This window comes from Corylus avellana, chromosome ca2 (assembly GCF_901000735.1).
Source record: "Corylus avellana chromosome ca2, CavTom2PMs-1.0".
Lineage (NCBI taxonomy): Eukaryota > Viridiplantae > Streptophyta > Magnoliopsida > Fagales > Betulaceae > Corylus > Corylus avellana.
The window spans coordinates 48,689,266-48,708,163 of NC_081542.1; the positions used below are offsets into that span (position 1 = coordinate 48,689,266).

At 37.5% G+C, this 18,898-nt stretch overlaps 3 protein-coding genes across 4 annotated transcripts; 1 reads left to right on the plus strand and 2 right to left on the minus strand.

Moving 5' to 3' along the window:
• The first annotated feature begins 117 nt into the window (after positions 1-117).
• On the plus strand, positions 118-2,862 carry LOC132172094 (uncharacterized). Of its 2 annotated transcripts, XM_059583536.1 has the most exons (3): positions 118-400; positions 1,427-1,450; positions 2,129-2,862. In XM_059583536.1, exons 1-3 carry the CDS (start codon positions 184-186, stop codon positions 2,446-2,448), a joined length of 561 nt encoding a protein of 186 aa, XP_059439519.1. In that variant the 5' UTR covers positions 118-183; the 3' UTR covers positions 2,449-2,862. The 2 variants fall into 2 exon arrangements, with proteins under 2 accessions (XP_059439519.1, XP_059439520.1); XM_059583537.1 differs by lacking the exon at positions 1,427-1,450.
• Positions 2,863-3,223: 361 nt separating this feature from the next.
• On the minus strand, positions 3,224-8,620 carry LOC132171446 (glycosyltransferase BC10). Its single transcript, XM_059582756.1, has 11 exons — positions 8,418-8,620; positions 8,078-8,343; positions 7,867-7,983; positions 7,216-7,316; positions 6,810-6,881; positions 6,569-6,650; positions 5,996-6,076; positions 5,434-5,475; positions 4,773-4,832; positions 4,395-4,541; positions 3,224-3,745 (listed from the first exon to the last, which is right to left on the minus strand). Exons 2-11 carry the CDS (start codon positions 8,333-8,335, stop codon positions 3,566-3,568), a joined length of 1,140 nt encoding a protein of 379 aa, XP_059438739.1. The 5' UTR covers positions 8,336-8,343; positions 8,418-8,620; the 3' UTR covers positions 3,224-3,565.
• A 780-nt stretch (positions 8,621-9,400) lies between these two features.
• On the minus strand, positions 9,401-18,704 carry LOC132171026 (leucine--tRNA ligase, chloroplastic/mitochondrial). Its single transcript, XM_059582227.1, has 20 exons — positions 18,269-18,704; positions 17,695-17,839; positions 17,549-17,605; positions 16,800-16,919; positions 16,613-16,717; positions 16,266-16,489; positions 16,067-16,133; positions 15,828-15,982; positions 15,353-15,617; positions 15,006-15,200; positions 14,345-14,424; positions 14,067-14,129; positions 13,842-13,923; positions 13,246-13,323; positions 13,076-13,177; positions 12,720-12,892; positions 12,396-12,573; positions 11,550-11,627; positions 10,859-10,990; positions 9,401-10,047 (listed from the first exon to the last, which is right to left on the minus strand). Exons 1-20 carry the CDS (start codon positions 18,640-18,642, stop codon positions 9,805-9,807), a joined length of 2,916 nt encoding a protein of 971 aa, XP_059438210.1. The 5' UTR covers positions 18,643-18,704; the 3' UTR covers positions 9,401-9,804.
• Positions 18,705-18,898: the final 194 nt, after the last annotated feature.

Genomic DNA, 18,898 nt, shown 5'->3' on the forward strand with positions numbered 1-18,898 from the left:
AAATTCTATCACCATCCCAAAATTTAAATTTCTGTTTCCAGGTGGCAGCCTCTAAATAAGTTCGCAGGTTTCTCTGCCCCATATAACAACAATACGGCGTCGTAGAACCTAGATCGCCCCCCGCCTTTTCTTCTTCGGCCGGTTCACTTCCAAGACAGGAATTCTAGAGAGAGAGAGAGAGAGATGGGTAGGAGGAGCCGTAAGCAGCAAAGAGCGTTGAAGATAGGGATGGTCCTGATGGGCCTGTGTTTAGCGGCCTACATTGTGGGCCGACCCTTGTACCACCATCTCTCCGAGGTCCTCACCGCCGCTCGCCGCCACGTTTCCTCCTCCTCCTATCATCGTTGCCCTCCTTGCCACTGCGATTGCTCTTCTCATCCCCTTCTTTCCTTCCCCGACGGTAACTCCTTTTATTTCTTTTTTTACTTTTTTATTATTATTTTTTTTCTATATTATAACTAACTTTGATTCACACGTCACGAGCCATTATTAGAATTTAAAAAAAAAAAAATTATCTGTATGTGTAAGTTTAATGTAAATTTTCCATATGATAATACCATTTTAGTAGAATTGTTTGATGTTCAGAGTATAAACGTTAGAAGTTCAAATTGGGTTGAAGAAATTTTCTAAATTCAGTTTAATAAAATGACTTATGCTATTAAAACACATAACTCTTACGTGCATTTTTAGTATAGCCATGATAATAACATCACTAATGACAAATGTAGTTTAATATACTGAGCTGGAGGAATTTTTGTTCAGCCCAATTTGGAGGAAAACTTTAGCCCATGTGAGAGTGTGAGGAGTTTAGAACGAACAATGTTAGAAGTGTGATTATGATTGATCAAGTTCACGGTTGAAGTCCCCTGAGTTAACTCAACTGCCAACTGGTAAGTGAGTATGTTCTTGCTTGGTTGAGGTTCGAATCTTGACTGATTTAGTGTTTGGGTGCAAGACATCTCAAGTGTTTGTGGTTTATTTGTGCCTAAGCACAGTATAATCTTGTTGTTAATTGTGGGTACGAAGTTTCTCCTCGTTATTAAAAAAAGAAAATCGTGGTCTAAATTGTAGATATAAGATTTGCAACCATATAAGTGTGCGTGTTAACTTGGTGGTCATAAATTAAGCGGTTGATATAATATAATATAACCGGGTTAAGCTTTTGGATTAAGGTGGCCTTCATGTGGAGACTTTCCAGGTATTTACAGGAAAGAAGTTGAGCATATTAGACATTAGGAATAATTTTGTGTCATACCAGAAGGTTTGGCCTTTTTAGCCCTAGTATGCTCTTTGTTTGTTTGTGTAAATGTTGTGTTGGAGTGAGGCATTAATTGTGAAATCTCTTTGTTGTGTTCTAAGCTGAATTGCTAGTTGAAGTGCATGCTTTATTAATGTTGGTGTCTCTGTTTCTGGTTTTTTTCTGCAGGATCGAGCAACCATTCCTTTACAGGTCAGTTTTACTTCCCCATATTACAAATTAGCCAAGCTATAAACCATCATTCAGAGATGATAATGAAGCCAACAAACAACTAAATCACTTTGTTTAATGTTATCAGAGAGTTTGCTGTTTCTTGTCTTATTAAGTATCTGCAAAATTTACCCAGTGACCCCTCTTACCCCCTATATTAACATGGGCATGGAAATTCACCTTTGTCAAAGGTTACACGCGTTAGGGTGGGTGATTAAGCTCCACATTGGGTAGTAGTCAATAGACTCAGGAATTGATATAACATAATTGGGTCCAAACTCAATTACCTAATACACAGTTCTTGCGGGCAGGATCGTGTATCTAGGGTTTACCTGACTGTCATGGGTCTCAAAGTGGCCCAGCCTTGACAGGATTCATCCTCATTTTTCTTTTTTCTTTTTTCTTTTTTTTTAAAAAAGAAGTTAAAATTGCTGTTACTTTATAGCTTAAGTCTCACATTGTTTTAGATTGGTATCAGGCACCTTTTTTTTTTTTTTTTTAATGATAAGTAATTAGATTAGTATCAGGCACTTGACAGAATTATTTCATGGATAGTATTGCAATTAAGCTAACTGAGCAGATTAAAAGCTATAATACAGCAGCATACTATCCCTGAACTGTGGAATCCTCTGAATCTTGAATTGGTATTATTTCCTTTAGATTGTATGAAGCGTGACCCTGAGGTCAGTGAAGAAATGGAGAAGAGTTTTATGGATCTGTTGTCAGAGGAAGTGAAGCTTAGAGAAGCTGAAGCTCGGGAAAACCAGCAGCGTGTTGACATGGCTCTCTTAGAGGCCAAGAAAATCGCTTCCCAGTATCAGAAGGATGCAGACAAGTGCAGTTCAGGGATGGAAACCTGTGAGGAGGCAAGGGAGAAGGCTGAAGCAACACTGGAAGCACAGAAGAAACTTACTGCCATGTGGGAGCGCAGGGCTCGTAAAAGAGGATGGAAAGATCATCCTCTTGAGCTCCGTGCTTAAATTTGAAAGATATCACTCCGCTCTATACACACACACACACACGATGTGGGACGGCAGATTAATCCACGATGCATGATCCTTGTGCCCATTAACCATTAGGAATCTGTTAGCAATCTTCGTCTTGATCCTGCCTGTGGCCATTGATTTATTCATTCTTTTATTGTTTGTTTATTATGTTAACTTTGTCGTTAACCTCTAAATTAGGTACATATACAGAATTCCTACTCTTGTTCCTTATTTGTTTGAGGCAGTTTGCTTCACATAGAGTAGCTCATTATTATTTGTTGTTTGAGACGATGTTGATAATAGCTTATTATCCTTCTCCTCCATTCTCTCTCCAGATTTGCCGATCGTGTGCCGCTAAGAGTACTGTAACTTTTACTAAAAGTCCTGTATACGTTGATTTGACAAACTGCTAAAGATACTGTAAATTTTATTATAAGTTTCTTATATTATGTAATACTTCTTATTCAATCACTAAAATGTGAATTAACATAATAATGCATACTTTCATTTTTCAAAAAAGAAAATAGTAAAGAATATCTACGCCACTACATTTAATTTTTATTATTGCATATCATTAGCTCTGGCTGTTAAATTTTTTATTCTATCTTTTGTTTTTTTGTTCTCAAAACCAAAACACTTCATCAAACAAGAAGCAAACGCATTGACAAACGGGGCTATTAATATTTTCCTTATTTTTTTTTTCTTTTTTTTTTTCCCGGCTACGTTTAGTATATATATATATATATGTTTTCAGCATCACCATCAGTCATTTAATTTGAAGAAAAACAAACATTTAGAATATGAAATTTTTTACCGAACTACAAATTTTAAGCTTTGTAGAGAATGCAATGGATCAAACTGCTGTGAAAATACAATCAAGTAAAACTACCCAATAAGATCTCTTACGATCTCTTAGACCCAGCAACTCTTCTTCCCTGGAAATAACTTGATCAGCCGCAGCTACAATTCTTTCAGTCTCTAGTGTCAAAACATTTGCCGTGTGTAATGTATGATATGTGTAAGCCGTTGGTGGGCATTCCTCTTGCTACCCAAATTATAATTCTAATTGCGTCACTTGATTGTTAGAGAGATGTAAGAACATAGCCATAAATCACGGGGGTGAATCTAACAGTTCGGAGGCATCAGTGCGACGGACCACTCCGTCGCTCAAGAGCCGAAAAGCAGCTCCCGGAGAAAATTTCCTCGCAAACAAAAAGCAGGGAACAAGGGTAGAACTACTACGACACCATTCTGTTCGGAACTCAGTTTCATAGTATACATGGTTGACGTTCTGTTGAATCAAAACAGACAAGTTAAACAACAAAAGAGGGTATGAGGAAAATGTACAAATGATACTGAACTAAAACCAATATAGTGACATAGCATGTTCAATGTATGGGTAACCAGGAGAAATGACAGAAAACAGTTACTGTAGCAGAATCTTGAAGGGAAAGATTTTAGGGCATCATTGTTAATCAACAACATTTTCACGTTTCATTTACTTAAAGAGGTGAAAATGTCTTTTCATCATTTTTTTTCACTTGGCAGTCTTTTTCGAGTAATGCTACAAGTCTTTCTTGTGTCCTTCTTGAGTCCCTCTAAAAATAATGTGGCTATTAAAATCACCATTGAGCTTGTAATTTATTATTATTGGATTTTGATCAAATGATGATTTAAATAGCCACATCATTCTTGGATGGATTCAAGGGGAATACAAGAGAGACTTCTAGAATTACTCGCCTTTTTCACATCTCTTTTCAAGAAACCCATTTCCATTTTCAACTATCCATCCCAAGGGCAGAGTAATTTTGCCCCATGACACAATCACAAGGACAAAGGCTTAAACAAAGGTGGCTAGATTTAATGAGAAAATCACGTCGGCCAATTTATCTCTAAGTATATAAAATCAGCAATCAAAGGAAGTGAGGTGATATGACAACCTTTATTTCCTTGATTTGTTTAGGCCCAGCATTTTCAAAGTCGAATGTAAAAGGATGCCAGCCTTTATTCTCCATTTTTGTAGCAGACTGGTTCCATTGGGTGTAGGTCAATGTTCGTCGTTCAAGTTCACCTTCAAGATCACTCATCTAAAATGGAAGAATAAAGAACAAAAATAAATAATAGCGATCCCAATTGGAACTCATGATACTCGTGGAACCAATCAATATAGAGCACAAATAAATGAAGCTGTCAATATTAATTAATTGACGGAGATTAATCATTAGATTTGCTTAAATAGCAATGATAACTGTGCTGAAAGCACAACCACAGTATGCTGCAAAAATTTAACAAAGATACAAGGGAAATCCAAGACATACCGCAAGCAATGTCTGCACATAGTGTTCATCAGGAATACAGTTATGTTGCTTCTGAAGTTTCTGCATTTGGTATTTAGACCAAAATCAGAACACATTATCATTCAATTGAAAGGGGAAAATATATATATATTTCTTTAACATAAGATAAAGCGAACTGTCGCAAGAACATCTGCAAGACAATCTATAAGATATAAGCTTAACTCCTCCTTCACTATAAGCCAAGTAAAGCAACATGAAGAGAGCAACTTTATTTCTCTTTTAGCATTTATATGCGTGCCCACTTTATTTATTATGTGCATATTCAGTTCTGCTGCTAGAAGAGGGAGGGAAAATACCCAAAAAAATAATAATAATAAGAAGAAGAAGAAACTTCCTAGTATAGAAATTATATAAAATCTATGTGTCAAAAGGGTATGAATTTGCAAGTGCATTTCCCATATTGATGAAGCTGGTGCTCTTTAAAGTATTGACTGCATATAAACTCTATTGTAGACATCAACCTCAAATTTATGAACTTAAACTAGAAACCAGTAAATTGTTACACAATTACTCTAGGAGAATTTTTTTGCAAAATGATATTAAATAAATTAATTGGAGATAAAGGTAAGGGAAACTATCTTCTTCATCCATCTGCAAAAGTCAGCAATCAAAGATCACTCACAAGATTCAGCTTTCCCTTTCTTGCATCTAGAGGGGGGCGTCTCTGCAATATGAGAAGCACTTAAATAAGTTGTTGCATATTGAAAAAACTGAAATTTCAACTTTGAACTACTTTCTGTCAACTTGAAATTTTCTATTCTAGAATGGCACTTTATTTCTGCTATGGGGCTGCAAATACACACAATGAGGTATAGCTCAAATGGCATTTCTACTTCCTCATAAAAACAGCAAAAGGCTAAGGTCACAATTGCAAGACCAACCATGCATGGTATTGACTTCGATATAAAGAAGAAAAGCATAAGAATACATCTTAAAACAGTCATACTCTCAAAATAGTAAAGGTAAGACATTATTATTTTTTAATTAGCAAAAGATATGATTACAAAAGTTTTTAATGGCGAACAAAACATTTATACAGAGGTAGCTTTCACAACCGGTGTAATTTTGCTAATTAACCTTACTTTCTTATAAATGATCACAAAGAGAGACATTTGAAGTTTTGAGCACCACATCAGAGTGACGGTAAAATATGAAACCCTGATATAAAACACTCAATTACATACCTTGCAAAACTTCTTAAATACTGAAAGGATAGCCTCGTCATCTACAATGACTTCTGCATGGCTTCGAAGTAAAGTGATCCACTGCAATTGCAAAATCAAAATCATCTTAGAGCAGAGTATGAATCTGTAGCAATAAAAATGCTATCCTGATCCTCGGTTAAATGATAATGACATCTGAATAACTAGTGCTTTTGAAGACTGTTATGTGGCTCCCCAAACAAAGAAGACAGCCTCTGCAACCTTCAAAGTGGAACTGATGGTCTTTAACAGAAGGTAGTTCCCAGAGTTAAGGCCAGGCTCAAGAAGCAATATCCTATGGATATCAACAGCAACTTCTTATATCCACATTTCACACAACTTAAACCCCTGATTCTAAGCCAACTAGTCTGACATTTTATCACATATAAGAGTACCAAAGTAAGAAAACTACATGGTAAATCAAAATTTACTTCTTTGTCAACTCTGCAGTACACACTAAATGGAAACATAAAACAACAATTCTTTTTATAATTGACACCAAAGTGAGAGGGAAGGAAACTAGGATGCACGCAAAGGTCATGAAAGATACATAACCTGGGACCCTTTTCGCCATTTCCGCTTTGGTATTATAGGTGACATCTTTGGGTTGTAGCGGCCCTCCTTCTTATCAAGAAAGCTACAACAAAATTAACTACACGAATCACAACTTAAGAATTCTTCAATTGACAAACAAGCCAAAAAGGTGAATTAATAGCAAAGAAAACTTTCCATTGATATTGAGGCATCTAAAAAGAATTAGTGCTCAGCACCTCAAGAATTAAAGCCGTCCATCTACCTGTCCACAAAACTCCTTGGAGAAGAAATCACGTAGTTGTATATGTAGCTAAAGTTGTACAGAGGAACACAACTGCAATATAGAAGAGAAACTTTAATGCATACTACATTGCCAAGTGAACATGACTGGAATATAGAGAAACAGAAACTTAGAAAAGGACGACATAACAATTCTGTTGATGGGTAAGCAGACATACTATGTTGCAAAAGTCCATTTTAGAAGCCACAACACTTCAAATAAAATAAGAAAATAACCAAATTCTTTTAGAATGAGACTAGTGCAATGGTTATTCTAAGTCGTATGCAGATTTCTTAAGCATTTAGAAGCCCCCAAATAACAGAAATATATGTATGTGTGTGTGTGTGTATATATATATATCATTTGTTACAATGGTAAGGACACCGACCTGTCAGAGAGAAGAACAAATCTTTGATTTGCTGGATCCTCGAGAGCTGCTTCAAGTAACAACTTCTCCGCTGCAATCATAGTCGATTCTCCCCATCCCACCTGCAATACATGACCACCCAATTCACATCCATGTCAACAACATCCAATAACCAAAAGGTGATTAAAACAAAAGTCATTATCACTACGTTTGATCTCCAAGAAGATATGGGAAAACAAGGGAAACAAAAAGTTCGTCCTAATTTTCAACATTCAAGACTAATAATTCAAAAAGATCTTATCTCAGTTATCTATATCATCACTATTTAGCTTACTGGTCAGAGCTAGGTTTCAAACATTTTGCTGTTCAGAAAACAGAAAAATAAATGTAAATTTTATGTCTTTTAATATCCAATGTTTACTAAGCAACGAAACAGAGAAAATTTCAAAAAATAGATATATATCATATTCTATGTTTACTAAGCAACCAAACAGAGAAATTATAACTTCAAGAACGCAGATTTTTCAAACAAGCTCGACTCGACTCAGCCCGATAACAACGAAGTTCAAAAAAAAAAATCTTCGATTTTCATTTCCTTTCCTCCGTTTTTGCCAGCAGCCAAACAGAATCTAAACCAATAAATCAACAAACTCGAACCGCGTTGTCACTCACCTGAATGCTATTCTTCAGTTCTCGCCCGCGAAAGATCAGCGACCTCGTCGTCGACTCATCGAACACGAACCCCGGCGCCGAGTGCACATAGATCGAGAAGGTCGCCACGTCAGCACCCTGCCAATTCCACAGAAGCCCCAAACTTCATAAACTCTTCGAATCCCAACCAATTCATCGTCCGAACAATAAAAAAAAACGAAGGAACAAAAACCTCGAAGAAAGAGTCCCAGAGAAAATCAAGAGGGAGTCTACGTCGCGCGAGAAACAGGAACGCGATCTTGGGGGTGCCCTCGAATTTATGGCGATAAATTCGAGGCCGCGGGCGAGATAAAGAAGAGGTCAGGTCGGAGTGAGAGTGGAGTCTGAGGAGAGCGAGGGCACAAAGGGCGACGGAGACGAGGACCACGAGCTTCCAGCTCAGCCAGAGTACGCGGCGAACCGCTATAGGTTGGGCCGCTTTCTTCGTCATCGCTCCTCCTAAAAAAGATCAATTAAAATAAAACAAACGAAAATGGAAAATATATGAGAGTGAGTTTGAGATGGAGAAATACATCGGAGGATTGGCGGTTGTGCGGAGGGAGGAACAGAGAGGAGCATTTGAAACGACGAAGTACTGTTTGTTTGTTTGTTTCTTTCTGTGTTTCTGTGCGCGTCTTTTTGGAATTTGGAAGTGTGATTTTCTGTTGAGGTGTGAATGGGGAAGAAAGAGACTTACTCAAGGATCAACACGTAGCCGTTGCAATCACGGAGTCATGTACGGGCCGTGTTCCGTGATTTTAATATGCGGCCCGATCGAGTACCTGTGTAGCCGCGTTCGAATTTGCCAAATCTGACGGTGCACTGGGTCCACCCACTATCTTAGTGCCCTGTTTTATATTGATTAAATTAAATATATATTAAGTTGCTAAATATTGATGAGGTAAAATATAACCATTAATATTAAAATAAAACAAAATTCCCCTCTTTGAATTAACCAGATGGAGATGGTATCCCCAAATAAAGAAGAAAAATGAGAAAGGTATATGATATATTCTTCTTCTTTTTTTATTTTTTGGAGTAGAGTGGCAGCTAAGAAACCATTTGGGAAGGTTGCAAGGATGTTCGGTGAGTGTCAACGACTCAAACTAATGTCAGAACGGGAATCATCATAAGATAGACCAAAAAATTCTCTTATAACAATATTCCTCCACTGCTTCCAAACAAGATGATTTGTCCTAATCGTTTACAACAAAATTCTGTTCTAATTCAATTGAATTAATGTCTTTAAAGTATGTAATTTTACATACATTTAAAAAAATACATGTATAAGTCACACGCTCTATTGACAATGCAAGCGAATATCACACGCACACATATTAATTTAATAAATTGAATTAAAAAAAATCCTCTAACCGAGTTTAGAGGCAAACTTTGGCGCTGTTTATATTAAAATATGTTGCCGGTTGTATTGTCACCCGTTTGTATTGCACTAAATTGAATTTTATCAAGTCAATGCTTGTTTGGTTGCCTACCATTTGGAATGACAGCAACTTAATGAAAGAAAATAGAGAGATCCCCCTCATATTGATATAGGTTACCAATCAATTCACAAGGTCAAGCCCAATACTTAATGTCACATAAAGTTATCAATGTATACAGCATCATGTAGATAATACTGCCCTAAGATGTATCTAAAAAGGTTCTTGGATGTGCATTGAGAGCTGGACAGCTCTATTGATGACATTGTTGTAGATACTGAAATTTTGGCAGAAGCTTCCTTCGCTGTTATTGTCTACAAGGGAATAGGCTGATGAAAGCGTAATCTGTAATCACCTCAACCTTCTTTAGATTTGCATCCAATAGAGAAATGAAGGGGGGTTACCAAGTTGGAAGGTGCATGCAAACTCATGGCTGCTTCTTCCAATGCGCTTCACTGACTCCAACATGGTATCGTAGGGACTACCTGACACCAGCCTCGACATTTTGACGGTCCAAGATAACATTCAAGATCTTGCCAGGGACATAGATTTTCTTTTTGATAGACTTCCCGACCAAATATTTGGCGAGTTTTTCATCCTCCAAAGCTAATTTGAAAGCATCCTCCTCGGTACAGGCTTCTTCGACCTGGATCGTACCCCTTGTCTTGCCATTGATCTGAACTGGCAAGACGATAGTGGAATCCTTCAAGTAATCAGGGTTGGCCTGCAATTGGAACATATGAGTATAACTAATCATATTAAGGAAAAAGTCCATCTTGTGCCTCCATATCACAGGCTAAGAAGATATAAAATGCATTCATTTCTCCCCATCGTTCAGGCCACAAATCTACAAATCTCTTGCATTCTAGAGGATCAAATTTTTGCATCTGTTGTCCAAAAATCATAATATATTCTGCCTGAATAATTCAGTAAAGAATAATCAACGAAGCCATACGGCTTCCTGACGTTTCTTATGTATACTTGCGTGTCTTTGCATAAGTGTGTGGTGTGTGCACTGTGTGTGTGTATACATATATGTAAGTGAAAGTGTGCTTCTCCATACTCAATTATGAAAAATAAAAGTCAACTTCCTTAAGCTCAAAGTTTATAGTAATTATTACTGTACAGAAAATCTTTTGCTCAAGTATATCATTATAGTTTATTGCAACAAAAATCCATAACCACAGCCAGATATCTCCCAGCTAAAATTTGCATGATTATATAACTTTCACCCGGATTAAGATGTTTCTATGCTTCATGTTTGAAAGAAACTGCAAAAAGAAAGCCCCTAAACATATATTAGGTGGAACTGCACATGAGGTTTTCAAAGTGGGGACAAACATATGCAAATGACAAATTTGTAATATTATCATAAGGAAGTCTGAATACTCAAACCCTAACACTTTTGTTCCACAATATATGAATATTGGTACTCAGATGGTATCCTAAAGGCCTCAAGAATATAAACTATTCTAAAATTAAATTGATAAGCTACTGAAAATTCCAAATAATTTGAAAAAGATACAAACTAAAACCTTGGGGAAAGGCTCATATGTGAGTGATGTCGAGTGTCCTAGGCGTAACCAGAGCTCCTCTGCCATGTGAGGCGCATATGGTGAGAGCAAAATTACAAAGGCTTCAATAATTAATCTTGGATGTTTATCCCACTGAAAACGCAAAATAGAGAACAGATGAGAACAATAAGAGAACAAAAGGTTGACATTGGAAACAAAAACATGGAAAAGTCTACTTAAAAAAAGAAAGAGGCAGGCAGGGAGGCACACATTCTTTAAACTATATTGTACACTATCATAAAATAATCACAAGAAGTAACAACATCACCAAACCTTGCCTCTATCAAGACAATAATGGGAATTTAAGATATAAATTGCAGAACCTTAGTTTTCCCAAAACCTATAGATAAGAATGTTAATAGGGTACATCATAAAGCCAGGCATCCTCCTCAATGAACATAATGCTACACATAGTGAGAAAAAATTTCTCCCTATGCTCATCGACACTCCTAGTCCACCAAAAGAGTCATTTTATCTTTTAAACTCAAAACAGAAAGCTCAAATAATGAAAAAGTATATTAGGATCCTTCCACACGTAGCGAATGGCCTGCCACAAAGTCAACAAACTGCCAGCCACATTGGTCAGCAAATTCGCAGTTGGGCCAAAATGAAATAGGTGGAAGACTAGTTCCAAAACGTTTATGGAGAAAACCTTATATGCTGCATTCAGGAACTCCATCATCGCAGAAATTCCAGTGTTGAACCGCGTCCCTTCAATTTCCTCTGTTACCTGCAAATTGCAATCAACTCATCAGAGGGTTCTTCTTAAATTTATAAATGCCAGACTTATGACCATGTGATGCACCATTCCTAGGCAGGTGTCAGATCCTGACGCTCCACAAATTCTTTTACAAAGAATCCTGACATTTCATTCTTATAAGAAGCATCAATTATTATGAGCCTAACAATACAAAGCTGTTAGACTGATCTGTTATCGAATTACAAGCTTGAAGCCTGACAGAATCATGCATACATTTGCACCCTAGCCCTCTTCCAGGATTTTCTTCAAGCAATCTAGCATTCACAACATGTGATTACACCTATATTAACAACCATGATAAATTTGTAGTAATACCCAGGCTGCTCACCTTACTCACCCCATATGGATATAAATATTTGACGCATGCCATATGGCAGCTCATTTGAGATATCAACCTCCAATTTAAAAGATCAGTATCTGCTTTATGTGGAACTCTACCATTTACCTTTACAAATAAAGAACATTATATAACAAGCACAGTTTCATATGAACTTTTCTGCACATGATGGTTGCCGACACCCAAGACCTATATCCATGTCCTTGCAACAAGTGTACTTATACAATGCAAGTAAAATACGGTTGTGGAGATACACTCTTTGAACAGCCACTAGAATTAAGAGATTAACAAGTTGCAAAAGAAATGATATGAATGCGGACAAAAAGACTTGTAAAGGAGAGAGGAGCAACCGAAACAAATATCACAAAGAGAAGCTACATTCACAGAAATTGAGATGTGACCTTAGCAATGCATCTATGGAGAGAACGAAGTTGTTCCATAGTAGGTTCCTCATCAACAGCCACTGTACCATCCTTGAAAGTACCATCAGGTGAAGGTGAACCAACAATTAGCCTCCAAGTTCTTCCTAAAAATCGATGGACCCCTTCAATACCACTAGTATTCCAAGTTTTTGAGTCTCTAGAAGCACAATAAAAAGAAACAATAAGTAAAAAATGAGCATATCTTTGTAGGTGCTCTTTATTTAGAAGCATTGCCTAAATGAACAGATTGATCAGGACAATCTCCTCCAAATAAGATAAAACAAAACAATTAGGGAAACCTACCTAAGTGGTCCCATGAACATTTCATATAAGCGAAGAGAATCTGCACCATACTCAGAAACAACGTCATCAGGATTCACAACGTTTCCCCTACTTTTACTCATTTTGTGAGCACGAGCCAGCAAACGAATTTTTGGATTTTCTTTCAGTACAAAAGAATCCCCAGATTTCACAACCTACATAAGTATGATTTCGTTAAAAAGGGGGGGAAAAGGGGGGAGGGGGACACAGAGAGAGAGAGAGAGGGAGAGAGAGGGAGGGAGAAAAGAAATGACAGAAGACAGCCTTATCTCTCTACCAAGTGAATGAATGCATTTAAGATGGAAAGGACATTTATTGAAGCATCCAGATGGACGTACTTTCTCCTCAGGAATTCTTTCTTGGTCACTTTCACCCAACATATCAGCAAACTCTGCAGATATAAAGTTCCCTTCCGAATCACGGAAAGCCAGATATTGAACCTGCAACCTGAACCATTAAAAAACTGCAATGGAGTATTACTTTATTATGCATAAGAAACTACACTTACTTCTCCAAGGATGAGACCCTGGTTTATGACACATTGGAAGGGTTCCTTGGTGGAGACAACACCAATGTCATAGAGAACCTGAAATAGAAAATATCAATCACATTAAGTATCGTAATGACAGAAAATAAAATTGAAACAAACCAATTCGCTATCAGAAGACTGTTACTGGCAGCCTTGTTCCCTGTTATACTAGCCCACCCACAATTCAGTTGCAGGCAGCCCGCCGTCAATTTTAAGAGCCGTCCTGCCTCACTGGACCTAAATATGAAGCTAGCACGCCCAATCAGATCCAACAACCCTAGCTCAATTTTTTAGCTAACAAAACATATCATCGAGAATTAGACTCACTCCGCAAGCATGCAAGCGAATCTAGAGAAACCTTAATTTCAAAAGAGATGCACGGTTGTTTGTTATCCCAGACACCAACAACAGTAATGGTATTGATAGATGATAATGCAACAATTATGAGGATAATAGACATGGAAACGCAACAATTCTAAGGATAACAGACATGGTAACTTTAGAAACAGGTTGAATTTCCTGTGCGTCACAATCCTAGCACCCTAGGGAAGTTGAAGAATAGCATGTTCACAAACCTTGTGCCAGAACCTGGAATAAAGTAAATGAAGAACAGCATGTTCAGCACCACCAACGTATACATCAACAGGGCTCCAATACCTGAAGAAGAGAATATGCTTCAAAAGCTAAGAAATTATAAGAAATTAAATCATTTGATATCGAAAACTAAAAATGCCAGAGATTATCAACACAGATACATTATTAAGGAAAATAAACATTGTGTTGTTAAAATCTGCTCTTACCTTTCTTTTGCCTTATCAACTAATTCTTTTGAATTATTTGGATCCATAAATCTCAAATAGTACCTGGACATGGGAAATAAAGCATCAAAAAGGTCTTGCATGGGGCACACAAAAAATTGAAAACAAGGATAATGATACTTCCATTCAAACTGAATCCCCATCATCCTAACAAAACTAAATTCAGACTATTGAACGTCATAACTGCTGACAAAAACTTAAGAGCTAAAAAAGAAACTAACTGTAATTCAAACTATTGAATGTCATAACCAACACATTACCAACAAGAACCAGCCCACTGTGGCATAGTGCTTGTCTCTCGTTTAGCTGCTTTTCCAGATGAAGGATCTGTAGTTTTAACCTGAAAATCATTCACAAAAGTGAAGGCGTAAAAACCTAATGAAGGCTAAAGGAGTCAAAATACTGCTGAAAAATAAAGTAGAGAAACTGAGAAGAGACCAATCAGAACTATCTCAGAGATTAAATAATACATGGCTAGCTTAGTGGTTCATTTCTTTACCTCTATTTTCCAGAATCCAAACAAAATCATGCATCTGGGGGGATTAACATTTATTTATTTATTTATGCTGAACAAACATTTAAACTAATACCTCCCCATCCCAACTCTTTACCACCTGCACCAATGCCTAGGGCAAGATTATCACCTAATATTAAACTGTTCTGATATCTTGATTACAGGGTAGGAAACATAATAATTAATTAAAAAAAAAAAAAAAAACACAGATGTTTTGTTTAGAGAACAATAGATTATAAACCAGCAAAAAATGCGTCAAGCATTTTGAGATTAATATAGATTACAATATGATTTATAATTAACATTAAAATTATAGTCTATATCATGATAACTTAAAAAGTCAAAATATAAACACCAATTCATATATGCAGAGTAAATGAAAGGGAAAAAAAAAAAGTTAAAAATACCCAAGACAGTGCTTTTGATAGCGGCGGTTCCCCTGTCCCGGTGGGTGTAAAATCATCCAATTCTGGTAGGGTAAGAGGCAGTTCAGTCTCAAGAAGTGGAACAGTCTCATCAGTTTCATCCAAAAAAATGACTGGGATAGGCTCCCCCCAATAACGTTGCCGAGCAAAAAGCCAGTCCCTCAACTTGAAGTTCACCTAAAGAGAGACAAGTTTGAACCAATACAAATTATATCATATGTATAACAGGAAGTAACAACCCCCCAAGACCCCTCCCTCTCTCTCTTTGGAGAGAGAGAGAGAAACCCACAGCCCCATCTTTTAGGCTTCAGATAAACTGAGGAAGGCACCTTTTTCTTCCCATTTCCAGTTTTCTCAACCCACTCGATCACTTTAGAAGCAGCTTCTTTGCTGCACAAACCATTAATGTCAAGCCCCGAAGTTGAATTTGATGAATTTATAATTGTGCCTTGACCCGAAAAAGCCTTTCTAGAATCACTAAGACTTTTGTCATCTGGTGCCACAACGAAACAGATCGGGATATCATACTTCAAAGCAAACTCATAGTCACGAGTGTCATGTCCAGGAACAGCCATAATTGCTCCTGTTCCATAACTGCACAAACAATGAAGTTTTGAGTAAAAATTTCCAAAAGCCAATTACAATTTCATTCAACACATTTTCATAACATGTCAAATAATCAACTGGTCTATTTCAAAATCCAGAAAACATATATAGTTAAAGTATGCAACTTCAGCATACTTGCATCTGCCAACAGATAAATGCTATAAAGAGGGGAAGAAATGAAGTATGAGCCAAGCACACCTTCCAAGGACATAATCAGCAACCCATATAGGGATAGCTTCCCCATTGGCAGGATTTCTGGCATAGCAACCAGTAAAGACCCCAGTTTTTTCCTTCTGAAGCTCAGTCCTCTCAAGGTCACTCTTCCTTGAGGCAAGATCTTTATATTCCTCCACCTGTGCTCAATATCATTGTTTTCTAAGTACCCAACGCTAAGAAACCTTTTGAGACAAATTGATCAAGGAAACGTAATAACATACATATTTGCTCTGGGCAGTAGACACCAATGATGACAACAAAACATGCTCTGGAGCCACAACTAAGTAGCTGCAAACAACCAACTGAAAAGAATGAATCCTAATCCAGGAATAATTATGACCAAAAACTTGTCTAAAAGGTAATACCCAATGCATGAAATTTATAAAATGCAGGCAACAAGACTAGGAATAAGAGGAATACGTCGCTCCAAAGATGGTATCAGGCCTGGTAGTAAATACTGTAACTTTTATCTCTCTTTCCTGTCCATTACTGTCAAGAACACAAAATTCCATCTCAGCCCCTTCAGACCTTCCTATCCAGTTTCTTTGCATTTCCTTTACACTTTCAGGCCAGTCTAGGTCATCTAAATCTTCAAGAAGACGATCAGCATATGCAGTAATCTTGAGCATCCATTGCCTCATTGGCTGCTTGGTAATAAACAATGACACTGTAAAATTATACAACCATTCAAAAACTAGAAATAAGAGAAGAACTTTTATAACTCGGACTCATGGCTTATAAAAGATAGATGTATTAAACCAGAATACCTTTCTTATAACTGGGTGACCCCCCCGCTCACTCACACCATCTACCACCTCCTCATTTGCTAAGACAGTGCCAAGAGCAGGACACCAATTGACTGGCACTTCAGCCTAAACACATAGTACGTATACCATCAGAACTCTTTTATACTAGGAATCAACAGAAAATTGTGCAGGCAAGATAGTACTAGACCTGATATGCCAACCCTCTCTTTAACAGCTGAAGAAAGATCCACTGTGTCCATTTATAATAATTTGGTTCTGTTGTAGAAATCTCACGATCCCAGTCATATGAGAAGCCTAATGATTTAAGCTGCAAAGCAAATATCACATTGAGATCAAAATCAGATCATCTGATGGAAATTAACGTAGGCATGCTATTTCTGAGGGTAAATGATTAAAATCAAAATAAACAAGGATATCACTGATAATTTCAAAGTGTAATTGCAGATTGCCAATATCTAATTCTGTTGGAAAATATCCAAACACAATGAGTTTCCTACACACAGGCTACACTAAAGCCCACGAACAAGAAAAGCTCCCATGTCGATTGGTGTGACTAGAGATGAATAGGGTTATAAATCCTCGAAATAATTGAATATCCATGCTATATCATAATACAGTCCAGAAGCTATGACTCACTACAGTTAAATATAAGATCAAATTTACAAACTTCCATGCCACACATAACTTCAACATAAAACCTTAACTATAATGTCAAATATAGGTAAACATTGTTTTCAAGTTTATCTTTGAGTCGCCCTCAGATGATTCTGGACATGTACTGGATTCTTAGTCCTTGACAGAATTCCAGTAGAATTCAGAGCCACAATCGACATTGAGTCATAGATTGAAATTTATAAACTCTCTATTCATTACCACTTACGTGCATTAAACATACCACAATTACAAAGAAATAAAATAAAAAGAACATTACATCACCTGGGAACGAAAGCGGTTGATGTTCCTCAATGTTGTAATTTTGGGGTGAGTTCCGGTCTGTTAGACACATGTAATAGCCTGTAAACAAATGTGAATAACCACCACACAAATTCAAAAAAGCCATATATCAGAAAAGCAAAACAAACCTCAATTGCATACTGCTCTGCAGGCAATCCAAATGCATCCCACCCCATTGGGTGCAAAACATTGTAGCCCTGCATGCGTTTGAATCTAGCGAGAATGTCAGTGGCGGTATAACCCAGCGGATGGCCAACATGTAACCCAGCTCCACTGCATCAGTTGATGAAAATGAGCACAGGAACCTCGGTCACAACCTCCCAACTCACAGATAGTACTTTACTTAAACTACGAATTATCACAGGCACATAAAAATCAGAATTTTTCAAAAATTGACCAGTAAACTTCAATTGCTTATACCTAGGATAGTTACCATAGAAACCTCAAGTAGTGAATATCTTCATTGATCAAATTTCAAAACATAGACTAACTAAAAATGGGTTTCCACGGTTTTACAAATTCAGTGCCATAAACAATCTCAGGCACATAAAAACCGGATAACCCAAATTGGCCCCGTCCAAATGCTTAATGCTTGCATTCTTAGCCTTAGTAACTGATAGCAGTGCAACTTTTATCAATCAAAACAGCAAAACATAGAGTGACCATAACTGGGTCCTTGGTCTTTGAGAGAAAGAGTCAGACCTGGGATAGGGGAACATGTCGAGGACATAGAATTTAGGCTTGGAAGTATCAATTTCATCTGGGGTTCGAAAACTGCGATTCTCCTCCCAATAGCGCTGCCACTTGGGCTCGATTTCGTGAAAAGGGTAAGCCCTCTTCGCCACTGGCTGCTTCTCCTTCTCCCGACCTTCTCCTTCCACTTCGCTGACTCCCCTAGTCACCAAGCTTCTGATTCCACTGCCATAACCGAAGCTCTTGTTACACAGTCGGAGACTAAAAGCGCGTCTCTTGGTGGTGAATTTCCGAGACCCGAGTCTTTGCGAGGGAACGAGGAATGCATGCGAGCGTGGTGGAAGCGCTTGGACATGTAAGAGAGTCTGCAAATTCGGGTTCATTTCGCATAGGAATTGGAGCGAAGAGGAAGGAGTTGAAGTGAGAGTGAGAGAGCGGCCGAGGATTGAAGAATTGGATAATGAAATGGAGTGGCGGTTAAACAGATTGGCTAGTTTTGTTCGATTTGGTTTTGGGCCGAAGGATGAACCAAGAAGGCCCAATCAACTTGTGCTTTCGGGAAAAAGCCTATTTTTTTATTTAAAAGTTTCATCATCTCTCAAACGCAATTTCAAACAGATTTTAAATAAATAAATAAAA